The sequence below is a fragment of the Centruroides sculpturatus genome, unplaced genomic scaffold (assembly GCF_000671375.1).
Source record: "Centruroides sculpturatus isolate CEXI.00-Female unplaced genomic scaffold, Cexi_2.0 scaffold34, whole genome shotgun sequence".
Lineage (NCBI taxonomy): Eukaryota > Metazoa > Arthropoda > Arachnida > Scorpiones > Buthidae > Centruroides > Centruroides sculpturatus.
Window position 1 is genome coordinate 931929 of NW_019384328.1, and position 13653 is coordinate 945581.

The 13653-nt window shown below is 29.6% G+C and overlaps 1 protein-coding gene across 1 annotated transcript in view; it reads right to left on the reverse strand.

Moving 5' to 3' along the window:
- Nucleotides 1-253: 253 nt before the first annotated feature.
- LOC111628789 (dynein heavy chain 2, axonemal-like) overlaps nucleotides 254-13653 on the reverse strand; it is a 116197-nt gene continuing 102797 nt past the window's right edge. The window contains exons 15-19 of the mRNA XM_023372634.1: nucleotides 13240-13432; nucleotides 10198-10325; nucleotides 2816-2968; nucleotides 325-450; nucleotides 254-262 (exon numbers count right to left, since the gene is read on the reverse strand). Of these exons, the coding sequence (XP_023228402.1) occupies nucleotides 254-262; nucleotides 325-450; nucleotides 2816-2968; nucleotides 10198-10325; nucleotides 13240-13432 (609 nt within the window). The remainder of the gene's footprint in view (nucleotides 263-324; nucleotides 451-2815; nucleotides 2969-10197; nucleotides 10326-13239; nucleotides 13433-13653) is intronic.

Genomic DNA, 13653 nt, shown 5'->3' on the forward strand with positions numbered 1-13653 from the left:
ATTTTGTATCACTGCCTATAATAGAATTCTCCTATTACAAAAACAACTTTTAAATATTTAAATAATATTGTAAATGTTTAAATACAGACTAATAATCTTAAACTTATAATTAGTTAAAAAATAAAATATATCTAATTATAATTCTGGAGATCTCAATTCTAATGTAGCATTCACATTGTAAATGACTATCTACCAGATTTGCAAAATTTAATTTTAAACTATTTTTTTATAACTATATGGCAGTTTGTAATTGCTAGATTATCTTAAGAAATAAAACAGTATATGTAAAAAATAATTATAATTTAGTATGATGTAAAAATTTACCTTATCATAAGGAATAAGAGAAGTTTCAACTCTGGGAAATAAATCTTGCAAAATTTCATTAAAAATTTTCAAGTCACTAGATGTCAATACTGAAGTATTCATTTGCATTATTGCTACCAATAAGATCTAAAAATAATAAAATAATATTAGGTTAAAATAAAAATTATTACAAATATTGTTCAAAAATAATGCACCATAATTCATATATAGAAACAAAGACTGTGTCATGGCTCCACTTTTGAGGAGTTGTATCTGGAAGCTCTTGCTCCTGTTGTGCAAAATTTTAAGTCCTGCTATCAGGTGGGGCCATTGCAGCTTTGTTTAAAAAAGTTGGCAATTGTCAGCAACATACATTCCATTCCAAGTAGTGTGCAGTGAGAGAATTCCTCATTGCTAAGAGATAAACTATTAGAAATATTCACAAGCAATTGTGTGATGTCTTTAATAATGTAATTGTCAGCCAAAGCACAGAGAAAAAAGTGAGGTCGACAACAGGAATGGTAGATCTCTTGACTTGGCATAGAGTGGTTTTCCCATCATAACTATCATGGTAGTCATGATGTAACATGTTGATGAAATGACTCAAGAGGAACAGTGCATTACAGTTCCACAGTTAGAAGATTTGTGCATTAGTATAGGAAATGTTCATGGGAACATTCCCTGTACTAACGCACAAATGAACTTTGCCAATGTGTGTTCCTGATGGGTCTCCAGGTCACTCATGACTAACTAAAAAATAGCAAGGAAAACCACTGCATCAGAACTATTGCAGCACTACAAGTTTGAAATTAATGAGCATGAGGCTTTCATCATCACCACAGATAAAACACAAATACACCACTTTAAACCTGAAACAAAGCAATAATTGCTAGAATGGCACCATCTCCACTCACAGAAGAAAAAAAAAACACAGAAAACCCATACTTTCCAGCAATTACTGTTTAATAAAAAAAACATTTTCAGACACAATCAGGAGTCTGCATCAGGTTAAGCATATACAAAATCAAATGTTTATAGCAAATTCAAAGTTTAGTCATTCAACTTTGTATACATTTAACCTGATGCAGGCCATTGAATGTGGCTAAAAACATTTGTTTATTAAACAGTTATTACTGAAAAATGCTAATTTTTGTTACATATTAGTTCCAGCTTATAAAGTCAACAAAAAAAAAAAATAACAGTCATTTCATCAGCAGGAAAGATTAAGATCAGTAGGTTTTGGGACATTCACAATGTCATTTTGATGGATGTCATGCTGAAAGGAACCACCATTAACTCAGATGTTTATATCACTATACTGAAAAAGCTGAAGAAGCAGATAAGAGAAGAACCTGTGCAACCTGCTCCTTCAGCATGACAATGCAAGGCCACACACAAGTTTGCAGACTCATGAGGTGATTGTAAAAATCAGTTTTACAGAATTTTCATATCCATTGTACAATGCAACTTAGCACTGTCAAATTTCTACTTTTTGACCTCTTTTTTCACTGGCAGAGAAAAGTTAACAGAATGAATTGAAACCAAATTGAAAAATAAATGTTAATTGTCTGCTATTTAAGTGATCAAGTTAAAAATTGAGTGATTGATCATTTAAAAAAAATTATATACATGTATTCTACTAGCTTAATTAAGTAAAAGTTAGTAGACAGTCAAACAAACAATGAGTGAAATAAATAGTTAACAAAAAATTGAGTTCTTCAAAAATTTATAATTATTATACAAAATTAGTGAAATGTAAAACATATAATCATATAAAGCAACAACAACTGTCATATGACATCGGGCTAAATAATGGCTACAATAATTATATATTACTGATAAATTTGACACTAGAGGGAGGTGTTAGGCACCATCTCATATTAAATTTAATAATTATAATTTAATTAAATAATTTTATATTAAACTGTAAGAAAAGAATAGGCCTGAAGCTGGACTTAAACCCACAACTTCCACTTGCCATGCGGATGCATTGCAATTATGCTATCATCAGACCAGAAGTTAAAACTATTTACAACATACAAGAATTATTTTCAGACAGTTTTGTGATGACAGGAGAAAAACAATCAATGGTGCAATCTTGCATCATCAAAGAGATCCCTTCTCCCCCATTGTTAGCAAACATGAGATACAAACAAATCCCCACTCCCTAACTACTGATGTAATATTTTAAAAAGTATAATATTAAAGATTAAATACAAAAAACTTTTCAGTCTTCTGAACATTCATTCACAATCACCAAAACAAAATTAACACTAGCAGAATTGACTTTTCTTTATAGGCTCTTCCCTGCTGATATTTGTGCAAATTGCATTTAAGTATTACATAAGTAATACTTAAATGCAATTTACATTTGTAAATTTAACCCTGTAAATGGTCTTCATGGATTATGTGGGGTTACCTGTATCCCATGCTTATGCTACTGATTCTACATTAAATTCTAAAATATTGATTTATAATTGATAGTTTGAAAGATTTTTAATAGAAATACTACCTCTTCATCTGTTTTTGATGGAAATTCTCTTTTTTTCATTATGGCATACTTCAATAATGCCACTAAACTTTTCAAATTGAAATTATAATGATTCTGTTTGGATAAGTAATGTGCAGACAATTTATATAATACAAATACTTTTTTGGCCAATGCCTAGAAAATAAAAAAATAAAGTTATAATATTTAATTAAACATTCTGTTACTGGTTTTGTTGTGGATTTTAAAGAATTAAAAGCTATTGGCTTTTTTCAGTAACATATCATACAAGGAGCAGTTGTTGATATAATAAGCTTTATTGATGGAAAAAATGCTTTTGGGTCAGATGCAACTGTGAACTTAAGGATGACCTGAACTCTGCCTGGCTCTACCTTATGTTACATTAAATACTTTGTTTACTCTTTTTGGCATTTTTAAACACCATCCACCTCATATTTTCTACCCATCTACAGCAACCCTTGTAAACAGATTCTACTCAGTCAATTACCCAATATTTTCTTTAATGTCAATTTGTAACCAATAATCAACTATTATAAGGACTGAAGAGGGATCATCAAGACCCAAAATGCATTTCCTCCATCAATAAAGCTTATATCAACAACTACTTCTTGTATGATATATTACAGAAAAAAGCCAATAGCTTTTAATTCTTTAAAAGTTATAGTATTTTATTTTTTTGGAAACTTTTATATAATTTTAAATTATTATTCTTTATAACTTTAGTTATTATTGTGCCATTCTAAAAATTTAATTTATTATTAATTAAACATGTGAAATTTAGTTGTTCTCAATATTTTGAGAATAGATAATTGACAATGTTTTATTTTAATAGATTTCTAATATTAGCAAATTAAATGATAATTCTAAACATCAGTGGCGTGCCATAACATTTGATGATAGGGAAGCTGTGTTTCTGTAAGAAGCTGACTTCCAGGGGCAATCAGTTAATTGCGCTTCAGTGATGGTCGTATTCAGTGATGGTGATGGTCGTATTCGTTTGTTCGATAAGCCAGTAAAAACTGTAGACTTCTCTAGATGTATTTGTAATAGATTATCTGACGTACTTAATAAATAAGCAAGTTCAATAATTATTCCTGTTATTAGATTCAATAGATTCTCTATGCCTCTAAATGCCAATTCTTGTTTTGATAAAAAACATATAACATCTATTAATTTAGATATATTATATCTATTAACCGTAACTATCTTGTTACAATTTTCGATATTTATTTTCTATTATTTATTGATGTTAAATTCTATTCTGCTTTGATTTCCAAATTGCTTCAATTTTATGAAAGAATCGATGAAACATTTACAATTTTCATGTCTTTTGCCAGTTTTACGCAAATTATTTAAATCGTCAAAGCCATTCTTATTCCATACACTAATTTCATTTGAAAATAGTAGACAAGGCCACCAAAACAATTTTTGCATTTTTTGCATGCATCCACAAACCATTTAATGTCTTCATAAATTTTATTGTGAAAATGTTGAACAAACTTTTTTGTTGACGTATTTATATTTAATTTAGGCATTGGTCTTTCTCTTTTAATAATGTTTTCTTTTTCATTACATAGTCTTGAGCCAAAACTTTTTAAAAATAAATTTTTAATATCACAATTACATTCTGAATTGCTAGCCATTATATAAGGGCTAAAATTAAAAATAAAACTTACTTGGTGAAATAAAATTTGTGATGGATGTACAGTACATACTAGTACAAAATATACTTCAATTGTATGAATATACTTTTAAAGAAAAATTTTTTTAAATATAGCTTTGCAAAGAGATATACCTGTACATAATAACAACAAGATATTCTTTACTTTTTAAATCTTAAAACAATTCACTTAGTCAAATAGATCCCTACAAGTGGCTAACGAATAAAATCAGAGTAGGTTGCAGTGCGTGCATACATAAAATCAGAGTAGGTTGCAGTGGAGTGCCAAAACCTGAGAATGTTGATACTGGTCAATGTCAAATGCTTCTTTTGTCGCATCACTAGTATACCTCAAAGGACGTGATAGGGTTGTTGTAGATTTTAACGTTTCTTACCATAGCTGTAAAAATCTAAATATGTTAAACTTAATAGTCATTTCTTTTATAACTAATTCACTTTAGGACCAGGTTTCCACGAAATTTCCAAAATTTACAACTTTTCGATCAATCTCATTGAATTGGAAAAATTTCTGTCTTTATTACATCTAATATTACAAAGAAGTCAGTCCCCACTGTACTTGGCTAGAGATTGATTCGGTTAAGCTTTTAAGTAAAATTCCGGTTCTTTCGTCAGCGTTTTATTTATATCCCTAATTCCCTATTCTCTTAATTATTTAACTATTTCTTAGGTAGAAATAAGATGAAACCAGTTACTTTGTACTTGAATATATGTAGTCTCAGGAAAAAAGTGGAAAGACAAATTTTTATGACAATGGATACATAAATCGTAAATTTAAGGAAAATAAATTCTAGAACTTTTTCTGTACCTTGTGCATTCATTAAATTTAGTTGTAGATGACGCTGCCAAAATAACAGTTAATTTTTTAATATTATACAAAAATTGTACACGTTTTTTCTACATCCCCTTATAGAAGGGATATACAAAATCGTAATATCACTGATTTAACATTGAAATCTGTAAGTAATACAAGATGGGAGAGCAGAATACATATATCAAATATTTTAATGAATTTTTTAAAAACTCCTGTCAACTATACAGAACTATCATAAAAACATACCAGTAAATGCCTATCAGTTGGGCTAAGTTATAAATCTACTCGCAATTCACATAATCGGGCGAGGGCAACCAAACATCTAGCTGGCAGGCGGCTAACAGCCTAGAACTGGTCCTGGATGAAATCATTGGAAGCATTATATGGTATTTTGGTGTGTAGCTTCCACCAGCTAAACAGCATGAGGTTGGTGCTCTGTAAAGCACATGCTCAAATGCCTATAATCTGGCTGCTTTAGTTACACCATTCAAATATTTTTTCCATGGAAGCTGTCCAATATTCAACAATGCAGCACTTCCATTGGGAATATGCATTGTGGCCGTCAGCCATATTAATGTATAGATTTTGTATATATTTTATGTTCTTTGTCTTCACTATTCTAAAACTTTCTTTCTTAATCCTTTTCCCCTCGGGTGGGATCACTGATTCTCAGAACAAAGTAAGACAAAGGAGATAATGAACCCCAGAGGGTTTGAAAGAGCAAAAAGGCTCAGTTTTGATCAAGATCTTGACGCAAGAGGAAGCACTGTAGAGTTGTGCTCATGGTTACAAGCAGAGCAATCAGAGGCACCAAAGACTTATGAAAAGAGCTACAGAATCTAATCCGATAGAGTTAAGTCAGCTTTTGTATTTCTCCTGAATTGTCACAGAAAGAGTGAAGTCAGGAGAAGATTTTTCCAAAAGCTAAAATTTTCTTACCAAGGAATCTGGAGTGAAGCAATTATAAGGAAACTTCAAAAGGAAGGTGGACTGGTGCAGTACAGAAAAACAACACAGATAAGTGCAGGAATCAACTGAATATTGGTTAATGGTGGCCCACCTGAGACACATGACTAAAAATCCCCAGGTGCTTCTTTCTTTCCCTTCTCCTATTTTTACCATATATTCTTTTTCTCCTCCTTAGTTTACATTTATGTTAAGTCATAGTTATAAGTCCTTGCACTAATATTGTCACGTATTGGTCAGCTCAATCATACAAAGGAACATTTGATTGTTGTATATGCTTAATTACTGCCTGTGGGTTGGGATCGTTATTATTTGAACCTATTTGAGGCAAATAAAATTGATTTGTGTTATAGACTTTACTGTATTAAATTTCTTTTATGTATTCTTTTATGTTCATGGAACCACATATACATTGCTTCGAACATCACATATATATGAATTTATAGTCAAATATATAATAGCAATCTTATCATTTTTTTCACATGAGTATAGAAATTGTAATATGATATATAATGTGGTTATAATAAAATATAAATTTTAATTAATTCAAAGTATGTTAAAATATGAAAATAAGCATAGAATATATATTTATATTTTAGAAAATACAAGGAAAGCAGCTTCCATCGCTTCCAAGGATGGCATGCCACTGCTAAACATGCCATCAATGGAGATGTGGAAACCTAGGCATTCTATTCTTTTCATAATAGTACAATAAACATAATACATAAATTATAACATGTAATTTACCCATGATAAAGATGCAGTAAGTAAATTAATTAAAAATGATTTATTTGTTGTAAGTTGGATTTTACCTTCTTGAATTATATGTATAGAATTCACTGGCTAGGCTTAGAAGATTTATTCTATAATTCTACAACAATCAACTAGTCGCGACTTGTATGAGTATTAACATAAATATGTCAAAAGTAAAGCTCTAAACTGTAGTGTATGCAACTATTGTAAATATTTTTATCTTGTTTTGTTTTTTTTTTCTTTTGTATTGGTGTTTCGTTAGCTGTGTCAGGTTTTTTTTGGTTATATCAGGTGCAGTTCATTTTGTCAGATTTCACCTGTTATTGGGTCATGCGAATACACGTTGCCTATTGGCTAACCTTTAGACCACATGACGGGAAAGATTCCCGGATGGAGGGAACTATAAAAAGATGTGTATGACTTGAGTGAAGATCTATTTTTTTTTGTTTCCTTGGCACTTTTGGATGTTTATCAAGTGAAGATTTGACCTAGTCTGTTTGTCCTGCATGAATGTAATCAAAGAAAAAAAAATTTTTTTTTCATCGGAGGTTAATCAACAGTAAGGCATAGAAGATATGCATGAAGAAGATTAATAAAATTAAGAAGACTGTTAATTTTAATACAATCGGGTTTTGTCGAAGAGCGCATGGTGAATATATAGGATATTCTAAAAAAATAAAAGATCGATAACTAGAAAGGTCTGTTCTGTGCCAGGAGGATTGAGTTACACATGTCGTTTAATCCTGTAAATATTGTATTTTGTCTATGCTCACTTTTGTGCAATATATTTGTTTGATTTGTCAGAGAAATCAAAAAATTGTAATCAATTAAGTGTGGTGTCTAACCCTTGTACTTCATAGTGTTGAGCTAACTGATAGCTGGGATGTATATAAATAAATGTGTTATCAGTTTTCTGATGATTATCTTCTGAAGTCCTCATTTTTCTACCCTCATATAGACATACTATACCTTGGTATATTAACCATCTCCACAAAACTCATTCACATTGTTATTCATATAGCTTGGTATGAATAAGTTCATATAATGTTATTTGCATAATGTAATACAAACTTGACAAGTGAACATCTTATTGAACATATTGGTCAGCCAGTCACAGTGTATCAACAAATTGTCAAGATATATGATATAATACAAAGATTTTTCATTGTAATATTTGATTGAATATCTGTTATAATCATATCTCAAACTTTATCATTGTTCATTTTTTGCCTTGCTCCACTTATTACAAATATCATTAATTTAACAAACTTTCTTTTGCTCACCAAATTTTTTATATAACAATTGTCAGTCACACATTCCAAAAATAAGATGTAAAAAACTTTAAAAAGTATTTTTTTTAAATTTAACACAAAATATCATTATTATGTACTAAAAACTTTTTTCATAATTTTTATAGAAAATATTATTCCTTATGAAACAATATTACAGATAAATCTATATATTTAACAACATTATATATTTTGTTTATTATTTGTAATCTCATTTATACAAAATTGAACGGTACTTTGATTTTATAATATCTTGATAAAATTTACAATATGAGCTTTAAATAAATCATATGTTCAAAAATGTAGATTGATTCTGTAAAAATTAGTTAATAAAAAATCAATAGATTGAAAGTTAATTTATACACTAATCAATAAGCAGAATAATAAATGATCAATTCATTAAAAATTAATCCATTAAATGGTTATAAATGATCATTCAAGTATTGGGTTGTACCAAAAGTTCATTTGGGTATTTACATAATCGCTCATCTGTGGCACCTCTGTTGTGCTTATCAAGTTTTAACTTGTTTAGGTTGACATTACAAATATCTGCCTATTTATTATGTAAGTTTAATTACAGCTATTTTTTAAAATTTTGTTAACTTTTAAGAAAAAAAAAAAACATTAAAATGGAATATAAGAAGGTGCATTTTCAACATCTGATGCTCTATTATTTCCAAAAAGGATAAATACAACAAAAACTCAAAAAAAGATATGTGCTGTATATGGGAAGGATGCAATTACTGATTGAACATACCAGAAATGGTTTTCAAAATTCAGGAAGGAAGATTTTTCTCTCGAAGATGCACCTCGGTCAGGACGACCTTCAACCATAGAACTATGAGTCTGTAACAGCTTTAATTCAAAATGATCAGCATAAAACAACATGAGAGATAGCCACAATCTTAAAAATATCCCAAACATCTGTTGTTTGGGATATTTTTGGCTACATTTGGCTAGCCTTGGATACACTTCCCGTTATGATGTTTGGGTTCCCCATAAGTTAAGTAAACCTTATTGAGTGTGTTTCTATATGTGATTCACTTTTAAAACGCAATGAAGATGATCCCTTTGTAAAGCAATTAATAACAGGTGATGAAAAATGGATCATTTACAACAATATTCAACGCAAGAGATCTTGGAGTAAGCCAAGTGATCCTCCAGTGCCACAACCTAAAGCTGATTTGCATCCCAGAAAAGTAATGATTTCAGTTTGGTGGGACTGGAAAGAGGTTCTTTATTATGAGCTTTTACCCAACAACCAAACAATTAATTCCAATAAATATTGTCTCGAACTGGATGGCTGCAGTGCATCAAAAAGTCCAGAACTTGCAAATCGACGGGGAGTGGTATTCCATCATGATAATGCAAGACCGCACATATCTTTAAACGTGCGCCAAAAACATCTAGACTTTAATCTTTTTTGTTCATTGCAGAATAATTTAAATGGCATAGAATTTCAATCTCTAGAAGGTATCAAAAATCACATTGGTAATTTCTTCAATCAGAAACCCACCCAATTCTACACAGATGGAATTATGAAACTACCCGTCAGGTGGCGTAAGATTATTGAACAGATTAGTGAATACATCATAAATTAAACGTTTTTATTTATTTCAAAATAGTATATTTTATTTCTTTCTAAAAATTGAATGAACTTTTGGTTCAACCCAATAAATTAACATTTCATGAATTTTTTATAAATGGATACTTTTATGATAAACCACAAACTTATTCTCTCTCAATACTTTAACTATCACATCAATAAACTGATATTCAACTGACTGACGAAATGTAGGAAACAGATACATTCCTGAAATATTACTTCCCACATACTATATAATTGTCCTTATAATAGAATTAGATACAATTTATAAAAAGTTACCTTAGAATTACTATATCCATTAACATATAATATTATTTGAGCTATAAATAATGTATCGGGGGAAATCATTGCAACTGGCCTAAACCTTTTCTTTATATTGTCAGGAACAGTTTCATATTTTATACTCTCTAAAAGAAAACAAAATTTAAATTACTTTCAGGAATAGTTTTAAATAAATAATTCAATAAATATCAACTTACATATATATTATATGCAAAATTAAAAATTAATAAAAATAATGGTTTTAACAGAATAAAATTTTTCATTCAAATTACTTAAACAATATTACTGAATAACATATGAGTATATGAATTAATTGTTTCTGGAAATTAGTTCAATTTCTAGAAATTGAATTATTCTGATAGATAATTATTGTCAATGATAATACAGTCAAACCCCCCCATAACATTGTTGATAATTCCGTTTTATATGAATTCCATGTTGTACGAGTCACTTAGATTTTACAAATATGTGTGCCGGGCTGTGAACGGCTCATGTATTTGTAAAATGTAAGTGACTCGTACAACATGGAATTCATATAAAACGGAATTATCAACAGTGTAACTCCGCACAAGCATTCTAATTGTTAGTCTAGCAACTGCATTAATGCAAAAGATGCCGCTAGTATTTCAAATGCATGGAAGTGGTGCTATGAAAAAAGTAATGGGAATAGCACTAGCTAGTAGATAACATTTCTACACCAGTATTTGCAACTTATTATTTATGTGTGTGAATGTAAAGATATTTTTATCACTTTATTAACATGTAAGGTAAAAAATGTTTTTCAAGATTTAAATATTTTGGAATTTTAAAATAATTTATAAACACTGTGTTCAAATTTCCAGTTTTGAATTTTATACTGGCCATTAGCCTGACGAAGACCAAGTTTATGGTCGAAAACATTTGTTTTGTTTAAATTTGTTCATACTGGGATATTAAAAAGGTTTTTTGTGTTGATTTATCTTCTCAGGAGTTGTGCAAGAGGTTGCTCCATAAATAAAAATTTAGTTGGAATATCCATCAAGCTAACAAATAAAAATTTAAAGGAGGTTAATTTTCTGGACATAACAGTTCACAAGAAAAAGAATTAGCTGGGGTACCAAGATTTACTATAAGCCAATATCAAAAAATTCATTTCTACACTGGTATTCAGGGGATATATGTAAACATAAGCAAGAAGTATATAGGGCATTGATCAATAATCATAATGCACACATCAGAAAGAGAAGATTTGGAAATTGAGCTAATTAAAAAAATAGATAATAAACAAGTTCCTCTATCATCATAAATGACCTTTTTTAGAGCATATTTTAAGAAATAGACTGAATCTTTGCTTTGTATTTTCTTTGGAAAGCAAAAGCAAGCTATTGTAGCAAAAGGTAAAGAAATCATAGAGTTGTTTCCCCTTTTTGCAAAAAAAGCAGTATATCATTTAGAAGTTCAAAGACCCTCTTCAGTTGTGAATCTTTTAAAAACAGATTAGGACAAATTAAGTGTGCTATCTGAATCAGGTATATGCAATAAGGCTTTTTTAGATTAAATAAATATTTTTTTTACATAGGATCAACATCCAGGTCAATTTAAACAAGAATCAAAGAGCACTATAGGTCAGTAGCCTGGTAATAATCATTGTGTAGACAATGATTCCTGATAGGGCTGCTAGAACAGACATATTCATTGCTTATCTTGACACCTAAATGCTATAAATACCAACAATGTGAAAGAGCTACAAAATTGTTGGAAGCATCTTCTTAATAAAACAAATTTTAGGAAAGTATCAGGTTCAAATGAAAATAATTTCATTATCACTTAATAAGGGTTCATTTCAAACTCTATTGCATTTTCTTATTACATCTCTTTATAATGCAAAGAAGAATTAAATTTTAATAATTAAAAGCTTACAGACGTTTATCCACTTAGTTAGCTATTAGTCTGATGTTGAATTATATTGTCTTGCAAAAACTCTAACTTAAAACTACATTCTTCACAATTTCAATTTTGTTCTATATGTTCCTTTCTTCCAGGGCTGTGGAGCCATGTAAAAATTTACCGACTCCAACTTTTCCTTACCATCTGACTCCGACTCCGTTTCATATACATAACAAGTTGGTAAGTAAACGGGAGTTGGAGTTGGCGGATTTTTTGACGACTCTGACTCTGACTTCGGCTAAAACACCAAAACTCCATGACTCCAACTCCGTAGCCCTGCTTTCTTCTTAAAATAATTTTTAAATTTCTATATTCTAAGGTTATATTCCATAGAACAATGGTTAAAAACAGTATTTAACTTCTTTGATTCATATAAATTGAAGATGGTTCAACAGAAATCAAAAATTTTTTAAATAATTTTTTTTTAGTATCTATACAAAGCAGTGAAAAAGTAATTCATTAAATTTGGTTTTCACATTTTCACATGTTTCAGACAATGAGGAAGGGTTTTATAGATTAAAAAAAATAGTTCCAAAAATCATCACTACGAACGATCTATGTGAAGTCTATGTCACTTAGATTTAGTCAACTGTAATTAGCTTATTCAGACATAAGCCTGTTTAATTAATGATAATTTTAATGGAAATTGTAATCATTATTCTTAACTACTGCCACATATACAACAGATTTCATCAAATCTGTTGTGTGCTGCAGTTAAGTATGGCATCTCGCAATATCAGTTGCTTGTTTTAATCACAGCCATCACATTGAATACATCCTCTTATTGACATTAACAACCTGAAGACCTCTTAGCAGTATTGTATTTCATTCTGGCAATATTATCTTCATACTGATTGACTACAATTGTCTTTGTAACTCTAACTGACATAAACTCCACATAGCACCCCTAGTGGTGATTTCTGGAACTTTTCCCATAAAGCTCTTGATTATGGTCTGAAATATGTGAAAACCAAATTTAACAAAGGTTTGCTCATTGCCTCTCTGCAGAAGGTGCTGAATAGGGTAACTTTAATTTAAATTTCCCTATATATGCTATGTAAGATATAATCCATCAACACTATAATAATAATAATAACTTAATTTGATACATACCACAATATAAAGAAGGATGAACTGTAATAAATATTCCACAGCTCTTTTTCAACTTAATCTCTTGTTGTCCAAATACAAATATATCTTTATTTTGTGAAAGAGCCATATAAACAGAATGGAACTGATATGATACAACTGACATAATTTCTTTTCTTATGTTAAAGAATCCATCAAATATACACCAAGCACCATTCTTTATTATACATAAAATAATAAATATATTAGATTTTTACAATGTTTCACATGAATTTAATGATAAATACAATGCAAAATATATAAATTAAAATCATAAATCTGTTATAATAACATTTAAAAAAAATTTTTCATAAGTAATTTATTTCTTATAAAAAGACAAAAACTAATATTGAATATAAATTTAAATATTTTACTATATATATAGAGTATATAAGATAT